General features: G+C 38.4%; 1 protein-coding gene across 2 annotated transcripts in view; it reads left to right on the plus strand.

Moving 5' to 3' along the window:
* The window catches only part of slc67a1 (solute carrier family 67 member 1), a 43,216-nt gene that overhangs the window by 16,940 nt on the left and 4,180 nt on the right, over positions 1-22,096 (plus strand). For both annotated transcript variants that reach the window (XM_066701114.1, XM_066701113.1), the window contains exons 6-9: positions 8,435-8,550; positions 9,989-10,099; positions 11,504-11,604; positions 21,119-21,220. In XM_066701114.1, coding sequence (XP_066557211.1) covers positions 8,435-8,550; positions 9,989-10,099; positions 11,504-11,604; positions 21,119-21,220 — 430 coding nt within the window. The remainder of the gene's footprint in view (positions 1-8,434; positions 8,551-9,988; positions 10,100-11,503; positions 11,605-21,118; positions 21,221-22,096) is intronic.

Here is a 22,096-nt window from a genome sequence, read left to right on the forward strand (position 1 = left end):
GCCCTGGCACCAGAGTGCTGCAGCGGAACAGCCTGGCTTTGAAGGAGGCCCGGTGACTCATGCAGCAAACATCCCCTTCTTCGTCGGAGCTGACACTCGACACGAGATTCGCAAAGAAAGGGAATGTGTGTTTTCTTTTCTTCGGAAGCCTGTTCTCCAGTTCACAATCTCACAGAGTCACAAAACTGGCAATGTGTGGCAATCTGAAAGTGGAGGGATCACAATCACGGAAAACAAAATACCACTGTTGATGCCACACTCGAATCTGAGTGAAAGAAAATATACTAGTGTGCAAATCCATTAGAAGACCAGGAAAGGTGTTGATTATTGAGTTTGATGCATCAAAATACCCATTTTCATCATTGTCAGTTCATCGTTGCTGGAGTTCTTTCCTGGAATTTGAAAAAATCTACTTCTGAGATAAAAACATGCTCTTAAACTCAGTGTGCATTCAACTTAGACTCACAATTGAATATTGTTCCTTTCAAATTCATATCAATACATTGTTGATGGTCTGGTTTATACTTAGTTAGTTGTTTTTCTTCGAAGTGTCCGAATATTCCTGTTCCACTTATGCCTTTACCCATTCCAATCACTGCTGGGAAGTCTTCCCCATAGCTTGGATTCTCACAGAGTTTCCCATGAGTGTTTAGTGATGTCGTGGGGGTTGTGGACAGCTGTTGGTAATGGTACAGTTTTTGTTGTGTTACAGCCCTCCTGTAACTCAATCACTTTGCCGGCCTTGTCTTGGGCCCTGTTTTTTGACTTGTAGTTGTGGCAGATGCACTCGGGTGTGTGTGTGGGTCAGCTCTGATTTCACTGGGGGGCCTCTGAGCGGAAGACCTCTGTCTGCTCAAGGGGGAACAGCTGTGTGTGTGTGTGCCTTGTTCATACAGACAGGCCGAAGGCGATGAGAAGGTTGTGGACAGGAATAGTCAGGTGCAACCTGGAGCTCTTGAAGTGAAGCACGGATGCAGTGAAGTGATATGCCATTCAATAGTGGAACACAGTCGGCAGTTTTTCATCTGCATTTGACATCATATTTTGTGTGTTCAAAAAGGGTTGTTCCTTTTACAGTGTACATTTATAACATTGACATTTGATAAATACATGAATGAGCATGTGAGCACACACACAAATAAATGACTTGGTATTTTTATTTAACTTTCTATTTCTACTTCTATTTCAAACTTTTACTTGCATATTACTACAAATTATTATTCACTTTTCATTACTGCAAATGTACTTGGATTTACTTTTTTTATCAGGGTTGCTTAAACCTAGTAACCTAGTACATTATTTGTTTTATGTTTTTTAGTGTTTTTCTGTAACTTCACTTATATTTAACAATAACAAGTATTTGTTTTGTTTACTGAACATAAGTGATAGATTTACTTATGTTTTACTTACTAGCATTTGCTACAAAATACTGTACATGGACAAGTTTTGAGTAATTGTATGTTTTAATTTATTATGTATTATTGTTTTTTGTATATTTATTAAATAATCTTTGTCCTTTTGTGACATAGTAGAGTTGTAGTTCATGGTGGCAGGTATATAAGGTAGGGCTGGACCCCTCAGCTGACACTTTCACGCCAAGACAACCGGCCATATGGAAAAATAACAGCCGGACACCAGTCTGCACTGGTCTGTACAGGCCGGAGCTTGTTATCTGTTGTACAGCCTTTATAAAACTTACGCTGAGCAAAGACCCAATCTTTCGGTACAGGTATTAACCCCCTTAGACACTCACAGTATCACCCCCCAGTGTCACAATTTATACAACAGAGGTGTTGATCTTTCACCAGTATTAAACAGATCAATTCAATCAAGTGCTCCTGTGAGGAGAAAAAATTGGTGTTGTTTATGATGGAGTCCATTTTGGCAATTTGATTAAGAATACAATTAAAAAGTCAAATAATATATCCATTAGCCACAGAAGTACAAACTCTTTTTACACACATGCGTACATTATATAACTATGAGTGATTATAAATATAGATAGATTTGATTGAGTGTCACAGTTGCTTTTGCCATTATTCATTCCGATTCCTTACTGCTGTCGCCACTATGGTTTTATAAACCGTTACGTAGGCTGAAAGGTCATAGCGTGGAGCGGTTTGACCAAAAACATTTGGAATACAACATACTACCACAATGAGATACACAGTGAAACACAATACAGAAACCCTGGTAAATGAGGTGCAGAATCAAAAGACAATGCTCTCTAGGAGCGATGCACTCATCTTTATTGTTTGTTTAGGGCTTGATTCGCCTAGTCAGACCTCACACCTCTTTGGCAAAGGTAGCTAATTAGTCAGAATCCCATTTAAATCTGTGAAGGCGCTCCAGCTTGTGATGTTGAAATCAAAAGGTTGTGCAAATTATCTTCACCTTAAGCGCTTAAGGAACACTCCCAGTTCGTGTATTTTATTTGATCTTTTTTAGGGAGTATGTGCTGTAGTGGGTTAAACAAAGCGGCATTTTGTCATACTCCTTTCGCTGAGCTCTTTCACTGTTGCGCTGAACTTATAGACATGATGATGTCATCCTGAATAAGGATGTCTGTTAATAAATGTATTGAAATGCATAAGAGGTTTTTCTATGGTTACACTTCAAGATCAGTGTTAGCTTAAACAGTGGCAGACTTGAAAAAATAATTATAATAATACCTGCTGCAAAGGTAGGAAGAAACTAAATGTCACAAAGAGTTACGTTATCTGTCGAGTTTTAAAACCTCATTCATCACACACTGTAGCTTTTCAGAGTTTAAATACTTTTTTTAATATCGAACCACCAAATCTTTCCTTTTGTATAGAGTTGGCTGGAAATTTTGATTGAATAGGTTGCAGGACAAACAGATGCTGCAATAAATGTTTCTAGAGCACATTCTTTTCCTTAGTTAATACAATAAAAGGGCTGTGGCTTGTTGCACTAAACATAGGCACCGGCGTATGATTTGTGAACAGAGTCCAGGAATATTGGGAGTGAATACTGAGAGAGTAGTGCAGACTTTGTCCATGTTGATTAAATACACAAATTGTGTAATTGTCTAATAGTGGATATAATGACTTTATTATTTTTATTAATATTTAAAGTAGGTAAATTATTAATAAAAATAATACTGTAGTAAAATCCCCTATTACATAATTAAAGCCTACTTTTCATATTTAAAGTAGGTAAATTATGAAAAGTAGGCTTTAATTATGTAATAGGGGATTTTATTACAGTATTATTTTTATTAATAATTTACCTAAATTACTTCGAGGGAAAACATAAAAGGGTTTTAATCTGTATGGGGGTTTGTAGCCATAAACATGTTGCAAATATGATTTGTGAAACTGATTTGTTTTTTGTTTTTTTTACCAACGATCCTCAGTGTCTAATTAACCTAGAAGAAGCAATTAAAGTGTTTTCCATGCCAAGCTAACCATAGTAATATTTTGGCAACATTGCAACAAAGTCATCACAGTGAGTCGCTGTTTGGCTATTTGTGTTAATGAGCAGGTGTACCTAATAAAGTGGCCACTGAGTGTATGTATACTGTTTATGTATGCATGAAATATAATAGAATTGAGCACAATCTGTATTTGCACTTGTCAGATGTTAATATGGCATAACTAGGCGAAAAATCTGAGAAGATTTAATTAGCCCTATTAGACTGGTCAGGGTAAAACGCTCCTGCAACATTCACATTGTATTTGTCAAACCCAAGATATAGCCAAACTTAAAACTCTCACGACCCAATGTGTTCGGTGGGTGGATAGAGTATTGTCAGCCCACCAGATGTGAATATTCAACAGCCTCTTTGTTTGAGAGTGTCACTGTTCATGTCAACAGTTTCGGACACCAGGACCATTTACACAGCAATTATAACGGCTTGAGTTTTCTATTACATGCAGCCTCTCTTGCTTGCAGTTATTCTGTGGCTACACGGACTCGCTGTTGCCAGATACAAAGAAAAAAAAAATCCAGTGAATAAAGGCATAGATTAGCGGTTAGAGTGACCTTTTAAAAGGCAGAATGGGAGTGTTCATCTTTTTTTATTATTATTTTTAGCCTTTTGGTGGAGATAAGGCAGTCTATTTTTCCATTTGATGCCAGAGTCCCACTGGCTGTGTTGTGTGAGTGACTAATGGTGGATGCTGCGCCCCACACACAAGCCTACACAACAGAACCACCCAAGTCCACAGACTGGCCTAGTATCAAGTCTGAACAAATCTGATCCAACCTACAGAAAACATTCCTGAACCCGATTAGATTTCCAGTCACGGTTCGAAAACTGTACTGTATTCCATTAGAAATGAAGACGCTCACAGGAGGATGAATCACTGTTTTACCTTCTGACGAGTTTGAAAGTACTGGGAGCTACAGTGAGGGAAAAAAGTATTTGATCCCCTGCTGATTTTGTACGTTTGCCCACTGACAAAGAAATGATCAGTCTATAATTTTAATGGTAGGTGTATTTTAACAGTGAGATACAGAATAACAACAAAAAAATCCAGACAAACGCATTTCAAAAAAGTTATAAATTGATTTGCATGTTAATGAGGGAAATAAGTATTTGATCCCCTATCAATCAGCAAGATTTCTGGCTCCCAGGTGTCTTTTATACAGGTAACGAGCTGAGATTAGGAGCACTCTCTTAAAGGGAATGCTCCTAATCTCAGCTCGTTACCTGTATAAAAGACACCTGTCCACAGAAGCAATCAATCAATCAGATTCCAAACTCTCCACCATGGCCAAGACCAAAGAGCTGTCCAAGGATGTCAGGAACAAGATTGTAGACCTACACAAGGCTGGAATGGGCTACAAGACCATCGCCAAGCAGCTTGGTGAGAAGGTGACAACAGTTGGTGTGATTATTCGCAAATGGAAGAAACACAAAATAACTGTCGGTCTCCCTCGGTCTGGGGCTCCATGCAAGATCTCACCTCGTGGAGTTTCAATGATCATGAGAACGGTGAGCAATCAGCCCAGAACTACACGGGAGGATCTTGTTAATGATCCCAAGGCAGCTGGGACCATAGTCGCCAAGAAAACAATTGGTAACACACTACGCCGTGAAGGAATGAAATCCTGCAGCGCCCGCAAGGTCCCCCTGCTCAAGAAAGCACATGTACAGGCCCGTCTGAAGTTTGCCAATGAACATCTGAAGGATTCAGTGGAGAACTGGGTGAAAGTGTTGTGGTCAGATGAGACCAAAATCGAGCTCTTTGGCATCATCTCAACTCGCCGTGTTTGGAGGAGGAGGAATAACCCCAAGAACACCATCCCTGATTCATAAGAAGGTGGTCTTTTACTTGATTGGAGAGAGAGGACTGTCTGTCGACCTGTCTATCTATAGCTTTCTATCTATCTATATTTGTGGGAGGGTTTGTGTGATAGGGGCCATTATTTTATAAAGTGACAGTTGCCTGGGTTCTCACAGTAGTTTTTTTTCTGTTTGTCTTTGTTTTAAATTCCTTCAGGTTGGTAGAAAATAGAAACCAGTAATTACTTCTGCCCAGCTCGCAGCACATCCTTAGCTACAGTTGCTGGCATTCTTGTGTAAGCCCTGTTGGTTATTGTTCTGACAGTGATGATTCAGCAAAGGTATTCGTTTGTTTGAGGTCTCTGAAACTATTTTGGTGTGTGTGAACTCAGAGGGTTATGAATAGTGGGAACATACTTGCATTTGTATTTTGAAGAATGATGAATAAACTTGCTTCCATTAGTTTTATTCCCTTCCAGAGAGTATCTGAAAAGCCATAATTATCATTAGCATCAAGACAGTCATTATACCAGCATCATCATTACAGAGTCTAATTTGAACCTTTTTTTTTAATGGCAAACCTTCCGTTAGTGGGGTACACAATCATTCACATTTAAACACAACGTATCAACTGCTTTTTTTTAAACAACAACATTTGAATAATTGTATTCAAATACAATATTTTATCTGCTGGGTTTGACAAATCCTATTTGTATTTGTTTCAGACACTTTTTTTTTTCTGTTGGATTGTAAATTATTTCAGATGTTTGGTGGTCCTTCAAGTACACAATATTTTTCTCATTCACAGGTGCTGATGTAATTTATCTATGATGTCTTTGATGTATATCTTCAAGGAAAACCACTGTGGGAGATTCTCAGACAGACGGAATGGGTCTTCATTTGGCTTCATTCTTCAGAGCCAGTTGTACCTACTACCAAAGCAATATGCCTTTATCCTATGGCTTAAAACATGAGGAAAACACACCATTTAAGTACCTCAGGAGTTTATTTCAGTGATCTACAGTGATGTATGCTGCAGTTACTGATGAGCTGGACAAATGAGATGTCAGGTTTCCAACCTAGACTGTTATTGTATACTGTGCTCTTTTCAAACTAGATTGCTAACCCACAAAAGCCTAAACATTTGTGCAGTAGAGCAGTTTGTGTAACGAGCTACCTGAAGATATCAAGTTAGAAGTTTACTGCTGCAAGAAATGAGTGCGTTCAGACTGACATCCTTATGTACAATTTTCCCAGTTTGGCCTTTGCAAACATCATTTTGGATACTGAGATGAAAATAGTCCACTTATGACCGGATACATTGTGCAATAAGTCTTTCTCTGTGCTGTGTGCTGTTGTTTTCCTATCACTGGTGAACTTGCTCAGACTCCCATCCCTAGAGGACAGTGTTGAATCAGCCTGCTCTTCTGTGCCTTTTCCTGTATAGTGTCTTTCATTACCCTGTTACAGTGGCCATGTGAAATTATTCAGCCTTCCATCACAGTGGTTTTTTAGGGGGAAAAGTGGTTTTACAGTTCCTCAGAATTCAGTGTCACATTGTTTTTGTTTTGCTGTGTTTCCTGGCAGAAGGGCCTCCTGCCTGGGAAACACACTCTGCTCTGTGTTGGACTCTGGAGGCAGTCTGGGTGTAGGAGGGGAATGGTATTTCCTCCTGCTTACATTATAGCTGAAGCCGGGGGCCTGAGACTGTACACACAGGCCCAGCTGTTTACTCCCAGTTAGGCCTGGTGGTCTATTGTTACTGTAAACCCCAGGATTAGGCTCTGTTGCTTTTATTGCTGTTGTGAGATGTTCTGGAAGACAACTCTGGCACCCAGATCACACACTTGTTATTAAATGCATTTAAATAGTTTTATTTGTATGTGTGTGTTCATTTAAAAGGATGAACCTGTCTGTAACCAAGATATCCTGTCCCCTCACACCAATGATCAGATATTGAAAGACTTGATGGCCACAGAAGTGGGGTCAGTTAATTTTAATGCTTCATGCCATACACTAGCTTGATATTGCAGATACTCTTCTGCTCCATGCGTATAGTGTCTTTTTAAATATCAGATGGATAACTTTTAAAATATCCCTTGTATTAAGCAATGATAAGGAGAAAAGTGGCAAAATTGTATCACCTGCAACATAGGATATTTCTGTATAACTAAATGGCTATAAATATCTGTTTCCCTGTTAGGTTTCACTGGTTGTTTTTTTCCTCCCTGCAAAGTATACAGTTGTATCTTAACTGTAATGAATGCCCTATAATTCAGTAAACCCTAATCTTGTTTTATTTAAGCTCTCTTTGATTACACAACTGTCTCCTGATATTGAATTTGGGGACTAATTAAGACTTAGACTTCCAAAAGGCAACCACTTGAAAATATGCAGAATTACCAAACATATGAAACACAGTGTGACGAGAGAAATGGTGCATTTAATTGGGTGTAGGCCCACCCCTTGGCCTTGATGGTTTTTGTTGGACTGCATAAGCAAAGACACATCATAACAAAGAAAATAGCTGTAAGTCATTTGGTTTGAGTTGATCTCATTTTCAGGAAATGGCTGAGCAAATGGTAGAACTGTTGACATGTATGGATTACTCTTGAAACTGAAACCCCCCACCACACAGACAATCTTATAGCATGTGTGCATATGTATTGTGGTGCAGTGGGACACAAAATGGCCACCAAGAATATCTCTGCATCCCCCCAGAAGCCTTGGAAGGAGGCAGCGGGAGGGTATACTGGTACCTGAATGTCTATGTCTATGGACAAGGATTTGCATGTGGATTTGTGATTCAGACAATTTATTGGCTTTGTCTTCTGTGTGTTTGTTGGGTTTTGTTACCATTTCATTTTTAGAGAGGGACCTCAATAAGTTAGGTAGGCTTATCTAAGAGCCAGGCTTTTGTTTGGATTTTCCTTTGTTTTCCCCCCTGCACTGTAAATTGTAATTACACATCCTTGTGCTATATCTCTGCCTGTGTCTGACTACTTCTCTAGACCTCTCCTTTTTGTAGAGCCCAGCGCCGTGGTCATCCCCCGACGGTGTCACAGTGTTAAAATATTGTCCACTAATGCAAGGGTCTTCAAACTTTTTCCATTAATGTTTTCACACAGTTGAATATTTCTGAGGTGTCATGAAAGTGTTCCGTTGCCTTCCGTCTTTCAGGGAATCGTTCGCAGCATTTGTGGGGGCTGGAGGGAGTCTCCTCAGCACTGTCCTTGTGATCAGCTTCATTCCCAAACATACCAAGAAACAGCCAGGAGCTCAGGAGCATGTTGACAGTAAGGCTCTTTAAACTAGCAGGCTCAAATTGGGATTCAAATCATGTGCAAGTGTATCGTCCATATTACAATACTAAGTTTGTATGAATAATAAAATGATGGATCAATGAAAAAGCCTGAAAATGAAAAAAAAATCAACAACATAACAACATTAAAATACTGTGACAAAATTACATTGAAGGACGAACACATTCACCTTTTGTTTCATATCAAAATTAACAATAAAATATCAGTTTTATCAATCCAGTAACTGCCATGTCTACATTGTATCTCCTGGTTTTAATTTTAGAACAAATATATCTAATTCTCCTTGGGCTAAATTCTCTATTTTGTCTCTCTTTCTCCCATCCTAGAGAAATTATTTAATTTGGGGAGAGTCAGTTAATAATTCAGCTTTACGGTGTAATTATAAAGACCGAGACACCACTGTATGATAAAAGGAAGTTCTGAGGAGACGGAAAGCCTTTTTGTCTGAACAAATTGCAAAAGTAAAGTCTGTGTTGATGGGCTAAATACTGCAGTATTTTACTAACCTCGGTGAGGCCATTGTTATGAAACCCCAATATCAATTTAGAGATATTTCAGTGATAAGAATTAATATAAAATACTTTAATTCTTAAAATAATTTAAAATACAGATTAGTAAAAGGGGAGCAATTATGTGCAGAGATGCAACTTTTAATCATTTTTTATGTATAAAAATTACTTAAATAAATAAACAACATGATTATCAATAAAATAAGAAACATGACTCAAACCTCCAGATTCAAGATTAGCATCTGGAAGCTATTAGTTGTCATTACTGCTACATTTGTACACTCTCCTGCTTTACGTATATATAAATAACATAATTTCCTACCCTGCATGACTGTTGCTGTTTCCACTGGATACACAGAGAACTAAGTGACTGCCTGGGTGGAAATGCAGAAGGTCCCTGGAAGTTAACTAGCAGAATTTGAAATATTAAAACGTATAGAACTTCCTAATAACTGATACTAATTACTAATTATCTGCAGATAATCAAGTTTTATGTACCTAGCCTTGAATATAATGTCAGTATGTGATCAGATTAAACCAAGTTTCCCATGTAGTTGAAGCTGAAAATTTGAGGAACATTTAAAAATAGACTGGATAGGATCCTTGGATCACTCAGTTATTATTGGACACCAAACGAGCACGATGGGGCGAATGGCCTCCTCTCGTTTGTAAACTTTCTTATGTTCTTATATGTTTACATTAGGGACTTCCACAGAATATTTATGCAGTGGCTAGACAGACCTCACAAAAGGCCTTTGTAATGAATTTGTTGGTATTGCAGTGCCTGTGGTGTTTGGTACAGTTTCCTCACATATGCTCTACAGGACAAGATTTAATGCAATTGTTTTGTGTGCTTTAACCATCTCCTTTAACTATAAGTAAGTTCTTGTTTGCCCCTCCAGAGAAGGCGAAAGCTGGGTCCGTGTTCAATCTGAGCGAGATCGCACGGCTGATGAAATTCCCGGGAGTTGCCAAGATCTTTGCAGTCAAGATAACGTCAGGGGTGCCACAAGGTAACACCATCGCTGGATGTAAATGGGATGATGTTGATACTTTCTAAGGGGCACCCTCAAATGTGGAAAATGTTCATGATTCATGTGAAATCCACTCTGACTTCATGTAGAGAGGCTGTGAAACCACAACCAACAATGGCTTTTTAAGGTTATCTCATAAACCTAGAGAGCATTACAGCCTTGACTGTGTCTTAATTTTACAAACACCTGTGACCATGACTACATAAGTGCATTTGCTCTATGTGCATGAAAATAAACCTAAGATAGTGGATATAAATGCCAAAAAAAAAAAAAAAATAATAATAATAATAATAGTAGAAATGCTTTACAATGCCATAATATTGATTTTATAAAATGAACTGCCTAAATTGTATTGCCTGTCCATGGCTCAAATTCTTGAAAACATGTATGATCTTTTTTCCACATCAATAGTGATCTTGTGGTAATACAACTGTAATCTGAATATTTTATGTTTTATAAAATTTGAACCCAGTAAGATCTGCTGGGCTTCTATAGATCTCTGCTGTGTACAATTGATAGTAGGCAGAAAAAGTCTGGATTTCCTTCCAGATCTTTCCTTATGCTTTTAGCACATGTAGGGAAGGGGTGAGTCACTGTTTCTGAAAGAACTGAAAATAATGGTCTTGTTTTAAGATATTGTGTATTTTTCAATACAATACTCTGGATGTTTGGCAAGCTGGAAGGACTTTGTTTTAAAGAATGAAAATATAGAAAACAGGCGTTGTTGTGTAGGTCACCTCTCTGGACTGAAGCACAATGTGAGCACGCCTTCCTTCTCCTGCTAGAGATGGACCCTTGAGCCATGACTAACAGGAAATTCTTAAGCCATTACTATTTTCTCAGCAAAGGATGCGGTTTCGCTTTGTCCGTTGTTTTGATTTCTTGACAGATTTGTAAAAAGACACAAAAACAGACAAGGATGAAGAAACACAAGAGACTGTTTGAGCCTTCTCAAGTCCATGATCGCGTTTTAAATGGGACTGCTATATCCCAGCTGCCCTTTAGGAAGAATCTTCTCATTCCCTTTGGCCCTTGGTTGAACGTAGTGATTGAAGACCCGGGAGCAGACTGTTGAATGTTTCAACGTAAGAAACAAAACAAAACCATATTGTGCAGTGCTGCTTTGTATTAGCATGTGGAAAAATATCTTTGCATGGATGTTTTTAATTTTTTTATGTGGCTTTCATTTTATCTCTATAGGGAATGTGTGTCGGTACTTCATCTATGATGAAGCACGGCTGATCATAAAGAGATACATTTTTGGTACACAGAATAAATTCAGACAGATCATCCCTTCCCCAAAAAAAGAAATCAGTAAAACCTTGTCATCTCTCTGTATTCTGAAGAATTTGTCTTGTGCTTCTTTCCCTTCTCTTCTTGCAGGTGCCTTCCAAGTTATGTTCTCCATCATCACCATGAATTTCTTCCAGTTGCAGGCGGCACAGACTGGCTATCTCTTGGCCTACTTTGGGGTTGTTCAGATGGTAAGGAGAGCTTGACCTACACACAGATTTTTAATGTCACTTCACTCACTGCAGAGGGCAAAAAGACATATGATTTTACAAAAGGTACTGCAACAAAATAAATAAATATTTTCACTCACTTTTTCTACTCCAGTTAACATGGACTTCATTCACGGGAATCATGAGCAATAGTCTTTTAGCAGTCCCTCTAGCATCTATTATTGCCTATTATTAATGCAAGGAAGGCGAGGGCAATGGGAATGGGAAGACCTGAGGATTCAAATTCAAATGCATTTCTGAAATTGATGCTCAAGGGGGAAGGAAAATTAAGCTGTTATTGAATGTTATCCTTTTAACATGACTCAAGTCTGCTTTGCTCATGGACCTGTTAACAAGGGGACTGTTCATTAACCATGGTGTATTGGGTTTGGTAATTGCTTCTAAGTGTTTCTCTCAGAAAGCATATACTCATGAGTGTGTTAAAAATAAAAATCATTAACCATTGCTGATGGCTTTTGTTAATTAAGCAATGAGCTACACATTGTTTGTAATGTGCTGGAAACATTTAAGTGGCCAAATGCTCATTCACAATGTACCATGAATGCAACTGCAAAATACCCATTAAGCACCACATTATAAGTGTAGTGAACCAAGTAGAAATGTTTTAAATTAGACTGATATCCTGTGAAGAGGTATTTTTTGATGATGCTTAGACTGTCTGATGCTGGCTCTGTATAGCGGCACACATGACCCTCTTCAACTGTTTTCAATCATTTTATAAGTTCCCCTTAATTTGTCATTAAGACCTTTTGTTTGATTTGTGGAAACCGTTTAAGAGTTGAAGGAAATTCACATAGCTCCCCACACGGTAAATGTACTATTTAGAGTTTTCTGTAAATGCAATGAAAACTGATTGTGGGCTTGTGGAATTCATTGAGCTGTACATTGTGTTAAGGTTAATGGCTGTAGCATGCAGCTGTGATACCGTTCCCTTGGAATTGAGTCTGACTGAAAGAGCCATTTCCGGAACTGAAGGTTATATTATCTCTGGGCTCGGGAGGAATTCAGGATGAAAAATCAATCCTGGCTTTTGTAGTGATGTTCTCAAGTGTGTATTAAACTGCAGAGTTCACTGTATCATGCATAACCTATTCTAAATGCAATTTGGGTGTTCTTTTGTAGTACAAATCTAATATTCTGTTCGATCAGTTTCAACCATTCAGTGTATTTTTAAACCACGGAGACCTACAGAGGGCTTTTTTTGGCCCCCTGAATGTCTGCAGTAATGTCTTTGCTTCTCCACTGAACTTTCCCTCTTGTTTCTAAAAGTATGTCACTCCGCATGAAGCAGTCACATGAATGAGCTCCAGGGGACACTGGTCTGTTCAGGCCTTTAGAAGTAGCTTTTTGGCATTTCATCTAAAAAATGTACCACCACTACCACCCCCATACCAAGCAAGATTTGCCATTACATCACGCATTCAATCAACAGATCCATGGGAAATTTGATCTAACTTCTTCTCTAAATCAAGAAGTCCTAGTTTTTAACTTTGAATCCCCATGTCCACTTTATTTGTAATATTTCTGTTTAGCATTATTTGTCTGTGCATTTGTAAATTATACACACAAAAAATTGTGTACCAGACATAATTTACCAAATTATAAAGCAAATATACTGCTTTATACTACACTCACTGGTAGCCACTGTACAACCATGTATGTTACAGTAAATATATTAAATGGATGGACAAATGGATAAATAGATAAGTTAATCTGATCATCAGTCTATTCTGCCTTGGCTGAAAGTGAAAATTAAGCACAGCTACAGTTCTCCAAAGCTGGGATAAGTCACATTTGATAAATAGTCTGGATCTAGAGGCCTAAATTAAATGGAGACATGTGGCCCTAAAAAAATGTAATAGGAGCTGTCCAGGAGATATTAATAGCATAGAAAACCAGGACATTAACATTGAAAAAGAAAAAGCTAAACTGGGAAATGATATTGAAATCCTATGAGATGGAGGGAAGATTCATACCGGAGATTCAAAAAGGATTTCTTGGCTTGGACAAAAGTGCAGCAAGTGGTGAAGGTGTCGGTGAGATACAGATATAGATACAAACTGTTGACATTCTCAGTTTAGGCCTGTAGGTCCTAGAGGACTGGCGCTCGTGAAGAATGAGTTTAATTCCTCAGTCTGTGCTGTCTGGTTCCTCGTGCCTCGTCTTACTGCAGTGAGGATGTTACAGGTGTGCCTCTTCTTCCTTCACCCGTCCCTGATGCCGCGCTGTGTAATTGTTGCTGCTCTCTTAATAACCTCACTTCACATCCTCATTGGCAGTATGCTCACTTCGGCCTCGTCTTTCAGTTTCCTAGCTTTGGGCCCAATAATACCTCCCCAAACTCTCGCTGTGCAGTTTTGACAACAGTGTTTAATCTTTCCTGTCCCAAAGGCGCGGCAGTACTGCAGAGCTGCTGTCAGGGGATTAAAGTTGAACGCAACTGTTAAAACACACAGGTTTATTTGATTTATTTATTTATTTAAATGATTTATCAGTCCTCATTACAGTCCCTCCTTGGTTTTAAAATTGGCCTCAAGGACACATGGAAAGATACTGGAAAGATAGCAGAAACAAACTGCGTTTTTCAAGCCTTAAATGGGAAAATTATATAAACTTTCAGTCTTGACGTTACATTTCTTAGTTACATTTCTCATGATGTGTAGCCCACTGGATTCTCTGCTTTTAGCAATGTGTTGGATGTTATCTACTATTCTAACAATTGTAGCCAAAATAGCTTCTGAAAGAGATTGATGGGGGAACTTTTCTAGTTAATCTTTATAACCTCCTTCTACTCTGCTTTTTTTTGTATTCTTGGCAATTCTTATCATACGCACTTTTTCTAGGACATTTTAAGAGCAAGTAATCTACAAATCTATAGCTCAGAGACTCCATGGAAATACATGCTGTCAGATATGAAACAAAGTGATATAAAGTTTCCACTTCTGTCTTTTTCTGTACAAGTTGTGATTTCTTATAATATAGAGATCGAAGTAAGTGCAATCATCTTGGGGAGGCCTTCATCCAGCAGTGAATCGATACAGGCTGATGATGATATAAAGCCACTCAACAACTAATTATGAATGAAAGATATTGTATTATTATTATTATTGATTGATACAGGAATTTTGTTAGGCTTCGCTTAATCCAGTGAAATGTTGAGATTTATAACAGGGGAGTCTGACCTTGGATCAAAATAATGCTTCACAGGGTGGAAGTGCTGTATCGTTTGCATACTGCAATCTTTTGTCAAAAGTTTCATGAGAGGTTGATATTTCTCCGCTGATTCATCCACTAATGCAGTTTGGTGAAGTCACACAATATCAACATCAGGCAGAGCCATACTAGCTGAAGATTAGAAACTCATGTCCCTTCATTTGCCCTCAGTAAATACTGCAGATGCGAATGAATTCACAGAGGGTAAGGTTAGGTTTCTTCACTTTGATTTTATAGTATCCTCTTTTGTCCTGGTTTAGGCACATCATTGTATTAGGTGAAAGTGTAGCTGCCTGTTGGATTACTTAGTGTGAAAAGATCGAAAAGATCTCCGTTCTCATTTCACACACCCACACAGCCCTTGTGACCCCATTCAAATGCTAGAAGACAAGCCAGCCTGTCTTGTTCTCACAATCAGCGCTACAGATGACGTCTTCACTGTTAAGAAAATGGTTTAAAGGCATTTTCTACTCAGACGTCCATTTATACAGAGCTCTGTAACAGCTGTGGAATAATATCTGACCCCCAAGCACTCTGATTCGATACGGGGGCTGTTTGGGAAAGACGGTGCTGGGGAGGGAATCACAGAGGACCAGAGTTAAGTACTTAAGACTGACTTTGGCCCTGTTTACACTATGCATTTAAACCTTATTTGTGGCTATTAACCAAACAGAAAGTGCTAAATATGCCTTGAAACTACAGAACATTTGAATAACGTACTTGAGAACGGGACAGGAGACAGCGTTCTCCTGTGTGTGCACTGTGAGCTGATCCTATTCAAACGCGGTTCTCAAGATCGGTTATGTGGTATAGACCGGGCCTTTTATTTATTGTTCACGTTCACCCAGCATTGACAAAAAAAGGGACCCACTAAAAGAGAGTCAAAATCAATAATTATTTAGCAGTATAATCATACAATAATGGATTTGGTTTGCATGTGGTCAATCATCCTTTATGCTGTAATTGATGGTAGTTTAGCTGCCTCTTTTTGTCAAGAAACAGATACAGGTATCTATCTATGCCCTGAATAAGTTTTGTTTTTTTCCAATCTAGTTGAGTTTTCTGAATCCCAGGGAGCACCTTCAGAATGATTTCCATAAGGGGGCAAAATAAGATGAGGATTAGAAAGTAAATACTCGCACAGATCATGTTAAAGCAATTTGGTTACATATCAGGCTTTAAAATTCACTTTGCGACCATCTTCTTAACTCTTTTTCAAAATTGTCATTGAACGTTTTTTGTCATTAGGCACGAAAAAGCTGTTTGGAATTCATTTACAATAGGAAGTGTTGATGTTATTATAATATAAGCCTAAAACAATTATGTTAAACTAATCATAGAACTAAATTCAGTAAGGGGGACGTGTTTATTGCATAGTATTTTTTAATAATTTAAGTCAAGGAAGAAACTGGATGATCCAACACACAACACAGAAACATACATTATATTGCAGAAGAAAAGCACTTGCAACCCTTAAACACAGCTGTAAAATATGTGAAATGTAGAGCAGCTCAACAACACTAGAGAAATCTGGCTCATTCACTGCAATGAAAAATGTTGTTAATGTGCTTCCTTGCTTCCTTCCTTCCTTGTGATGGTGGAAATATAATTCCCTGCTAAAATGTGGTGTTTGCGTATCTGCACTTAATAGAAAAAACGTGTCCCAAGTCAGTTCTGGCCATATAAAGTAAAAGTGCTAAAGCCCTCTGAGATTGAACTGTGATGCTGTTGTAGTTGCAAACAAGTCAAAAATAGCATTTAAAGCAGAGTTCTTTAGAAATGACTCAAGTTAAAAGTTTGAGAGATTTTGAACCCAACAACAATAACAACCATGATTACTACAGCAGCTAACTGTTTACTGGAAATGAACCCTGGCCTGAAATCAGAGCGTTTATTACCTTTATGAGAAGCTTAGAAGGCTGGGTTTGATGGTCATGAACCATACTGGATTTCATCCACATCCTGTGTACATCATATATATGTATATTATATTACATGCTGCTCCTCAGTTACATTATATAGCTGAAGGCTTCTAGGTTTGATTTAATCATTGTGGATATTATGGAAAATTCCTACAATATAAAGGATACAAAGGGGCCAGTGGCCTATTCTGAATGAGCTCCACACAACCTGTCAGGACAGAGATTGCTGTGGAGGTTTGTTGATTATGATTATTATTTGTTTGTTTATTTATTTAATTGTTTATTAGGAGACACCCTTATCCAGGGCGACTTACAGTTTTCACAAGAAACATTTTCAAAGCATTGTGTCCATGTGCTCACCTGAAGGGTGGTTCGTTCAGCAGCCTCAGCCTCATTAGTGTAAGCTCTCTGTTGCTCATCTTGGCATGGTTTATGAGTAAGAATGCAGAGCGAATGCTTGCGCTCACACTAGGAATGAATTCCCACGTCAGGCTAATTTTTACAGCCTCAACATACATGACATGGAATGTGAACCCAGCCCTGTCAGGATGCTCATATGAATGCACTGAAGGGTGGCACTGAACCTGCTCACAATGTGGCTCAATACTGCAATATCCCTTACAGGATGGAGGTCAGATCATCCTCATTGACTTCTAGCTCCCCTTGAATTCAGTCTACTCAATTCCAGTTCCAATTCTGTATTGGCCCTATTTTTCAATTCCAAGTGCAGTCACAATTACAGAATATAACTGGTATTGAGTAGGAACTGACCCCGACCCTGTCTTCAGGGGGTGCTCCACAACCATATCGCCCACTTCACTATGAGCACGAAGCTGCAGTGTCTGCTGTGATCTTATTTTCGGATGTCCGACAAACACAGCTGTTCCTTTATTTACTTATTTCATTATTTTTTGATTTGTCATGCTTTTGAAAAAGCAAAATCTGGTGATTTACTGTTGCAGGTGCATTCTCTTCTCCCCCCGAACTTGTAGTCCACTAGTATTGCGGGAGACAAAGACCCTTCTTCCATTGCAGCCGTGGAGCTGAGTGCCTGAAGTGTGGTTCCCCCTGCGTTATTTCAGCATGAGTCATTGCCTGGTTCAGGAAATTACCTGCCACAACTTACCTGTGTCATTTCCAGTCATGCTCGGCGGTCTTGCCTCTTACTAAGCCTCCAGACAGCTGTATCCTCCCTATTGTCTGCTAATGAGTGCTCAGCATGCTTGAAGGTCAGATTACATTCTCAGATAAGGTGCAGATATCTTTCTAAGCTAGCAAGCCTTCAGTCCCAGAAAAAGCTTGAATTTAAAGTAGTTGTCACCTTGGTGAGGGAGTGTATATGTCACTTTCCACATTGCAGAAAGTGCGGTAAACCACACATAGCATAATCACTGTGACATTTACATTAGGCATTCCTTAATCTTTACGTTGAGTTTGTCCTTCCATGACATTGTGCTTTGTTAAGATTTGTAATCACCTAGCAGTAACAGTGTAAATGACATAGCTTAATTAACCTGAAAATAACCGCTGTCTAGAAATCCCAACCATATCACTTAAAACGGGGGATCAATCAGACAAAAAGAGAAGTTTGATTTTTACTTTTATAAATATGGATTTCCAAAGAACCTTTCTGTACCAGCTCTCCTTCCCAGAAATGGAGAATCAAATTGACTAATTGAAATCTGTGCAGAGTCTTGGGTTTTATACAAAAAGCTGTCAGCAAGGTCCTGTTTATGAGACGCATACCACCAAACATATTTGCACCCAACTATCTGACGCATACATATACATGTGCATGCAGCTGAATTTATTTTTTGAGGCATTATTCTTTATGTATGAATTCCTTCCTGGAAGAAATTATTTAAAGTAGAGGAAACTTAAACTGTGACTGAGCAAGTTGCGTCAGTGGAGCTGTTTGGAAAGAGCCCCCTTTGACGTATTAAAGTGACTTACATAAACTTAAATAAACTAAGACTGACCAATACACAACTGTGACTCAAGCCTTTCCTAAACTATAATAAATGTTCGTCAGTTAATCTGTACATTCAGAAATGTTCTTCATATCTATGCCGTGTTAAACTCCGGCTCTCAGAATTCTCCAAGCCTGCATTATTGCCTACTCGATCAACAATGGTTGAGTTGTTTATTCAGGTAGAACAGTTTCTAGTGTTAAGGATGGGAGTTTGCCTTCATTTGAGAACTATGCTAAGTGTTGGATTTACGTCAATAAAAGTTAACTTATTGCTTTTGTTTCTTTGTCTTCTTTAAAAAGGGGTGGTACATTTATCATGAGATAGAAGTTTGAATAGGCCATTGTGTCATATTTGGCTATACTCATGAAACATTTACCTGCACTTTATCTTTTCTGTAATATGGAAATGATGCAGCAACAAATTCACGTCAAAGAAACGTACTTATTTTTGATTGTGTAACAGAATTGTGTGTCATGAATGTGGGTCTTTGTTTTTATTAAAACAACTGACATCATGTTATAACATTTCATACAAATATTTGCTGTATGAAATAAGCAGAATAGTGCTATAAGGCTGACTGTGTAACACAACATGGTCCAATGTGAGCAGTTTCTTCATCAATGGAATGTATTGTAACAGGACTCATTGTGTACATGAGCTTGTTATACAGGGACCTAACCATTCTATAAAATCAGTCAAGTGTTTAAACCTCCCGCGCCGGGAGACCGGTCTTTTGGCTTGGCAGGTTTATCACTATACTAGGTGGAGCTGTGTGGTGGGTATACTTCAAATATCTGTATCTAAATTTGATAATAGATTCACAAGGAGGAAAAGGAAAGCAAAATTATGACCGGGGACACATTTACAAGAAATATGTGAGACTCAGTGTACCTGTTTGTTCTCTGTTCTCTTTTTTTCCAGTATTCCCAGTGATAGGCATAGCATCTCTAGTCCAAGAGTCACATTTCGGTTGGGACGTTTTAGGAAGTTAGAGTGAGTTATATGGGTGGGCAGGTTGACGGATTGCAAGACAAAAGAGTCGCCGCAGCGCCCGTCCTTATCTGGCTAATTAGAAGAAGCAGATAAATATTTCCGTTTTGAGAATTTGAATGGCTTATCTCGGCCCACATTGATCAATGACAAACATTCTGATTCATAAAAGAGTGAGTCATAGGTTTCAGCTAATCCAGCAGCTTCAAACAGTAATTAAAATGCCTGTAATCAATGTTTCGTATACATAGTTTTAGTTTTATAACTTGATAGCCTTTATAGTTTGGAACTGTATAACTAAGTCATGCTTCACTATTACTGATTTATATAGAGGAAAAAAAGAAACATATCTACTACGTTTTATTACAGCAACATAGTGGGGAATGTTAACCCGTCAGTAGCTTTCTTACTGGTATAACTGGGATCTGTTTCTGAAAGAGAAACAAAACTTGGAAATGGAAAAAAAAAAAAAGAAATTTGTCAATAATATAGAGACTGATAGGTAGATATTTAGAAAGAAGGATAGACCGACAGACACATTCAGACCAGGGGTCCCAACACTTACCCTGGAGAAGTACAGTGTCTTTAGCAACGGATTGAAACCACCTGCACAACTTGTCCAACTGGGAACAGGATTGGAGACTACTCCTTTAGATTTTGACTTCCAGTGAAAAGGTTTTCCCCGTAGTTCTAGCCACTTACCACACACTTCCGGCCAGCTGCATTAGTCCATGTCTCAGTATGGAGGAATGATGGCTACGGGATTTTCCAGACACATTCTTATGCCGGGCCGTGGGCCTGATGTCTGTGGCAGACCGAGGTGATTCTACAACAGACAGTTGTCTGACTATAGCCTATCATAGGAATTGCGCCTCCTGTCTGACCGCCCCCTGAAGACAGTTCTCCTTCCACAATGGTACATTCCCAAGAGACTCAATATCATTTTGGTTCTGTGAAAATATTTAATTAATCATGCATGACTTGATATACAGCTGGAAATGTATACCAATGGGGAAAACCTACTATGTCTAAGTTTATTTGGCCTGTTGGGTGTTACTGGATCCACAAGAATAATCTGAAAGAGGTTATTTAAAAAGTTTATTGAATGTTTAATAATAATTCATAGAAGAAAAAGGTTTTTGTTTGCAAGCAAAATAATGCTATACTGCAAATCAATGAAAATCAATTAGGAACTGTTTCTATAACTTTCAGAAAGTACTGAGGAACAAACTTTTGCAAATTACCATCTAAATTGAATTGGTCGTCACCGGTTGGCTGCAGTTTTGTTAACCTAACAGTTTGGGCTTCTTTCTTACGAAATAAAAACAACAAGTTAAGATTTTTTTTTTTTCATTTCCCTCCCACTTCCACTTCCAGGTTATACAGGGTGCCGTGATTGGAAGAATGACAAGTATGTATTCTGAGAGCAATCTGCTGCTGCTGTCCATTGGTGTAGCCAGCATTGTGGGTGTGGCTCAGGTAAGTCCTTAAAGACTGCTTTTAAAAATTAAATAAAAACGCTGCTGTATGCAGAATCCCTTATCCGCTTGTTCGTTCACAGCAGGCAAATCATAGTCCACTGAGAATGATACCAAATCACTGCTGTAGAGACTGCTAGGGGTATTTATTTTCCAAACTAAATGTGTCCTACAAAGCGATGGAGAATCTTGTTTAGATGTTTTTCCACAATTTTTCACTTGTTCTTCTTCATTTGGTCTATAAATTACAAACGTGTTCTAGTTTGACAAAGCTGAGAGAATGAGCTATTCAGAGGCCATCACTGATGTTATCCCATGTGATATTTAAGAATTTAACTATTAAAAGACATTATAAGGCTGCTGGTATTAAACATTGTCCAGCGGCACACAGAGTTCTTTAAGTTTGTTTCAAATTAAATATACGGGGTGCTTCAATTGATGAACTTGTGTTTGTCAATGAACGCTGGAAATCTTTGCCTCTGGGGTTACTATTTTAATACAGATTCATCTAAAGAGACAGCTGAAAGCAGGCTGCTGGAAACTGAAGGACTTTTGTTATTTATTATTTTCTTTTTCTTTTCTTCTTTTCTTTGTCTGCCCTTGTTTATTGAATACGCAGTTCATAGGAGTTGTGGATGAATCATGTACTTTATGGTGTCAGCTCTCAAAACAGTTGAAGTGCCAAAGCAGATGTTTTGTCTGTGGAGTAGTTTCTCTGTAGATACTGAGAGGATGTCTTGCTGTTATTAAAGATTTACTGTGACTGGAAAATTGCAGCTCAAAATGTGCCAGTGTGAAGCTTCTTTAAAGCTACTTTTTTATTAAGCATTTTTTGCATAAAGTAAGCCTCAGTAATATTTATATCTTAAATTTAAAG

The sequence above is a fragment of the Amia ocellicauda genome, chromosome 4 (assembly GCF_036373705.1).
Source record: "Amia ocellicauda isolate fAmiCal2 chromosome 4, fAmiCal2.hap1, whole genome shotgun sequence".
NCBI classification, from domain to species: domain Eukaryota; kingdom Metazoa; phylum Chordata; class Actinopteri; order Amiiformes; family Amiidae; genus Amia; species Amia ocellicauda.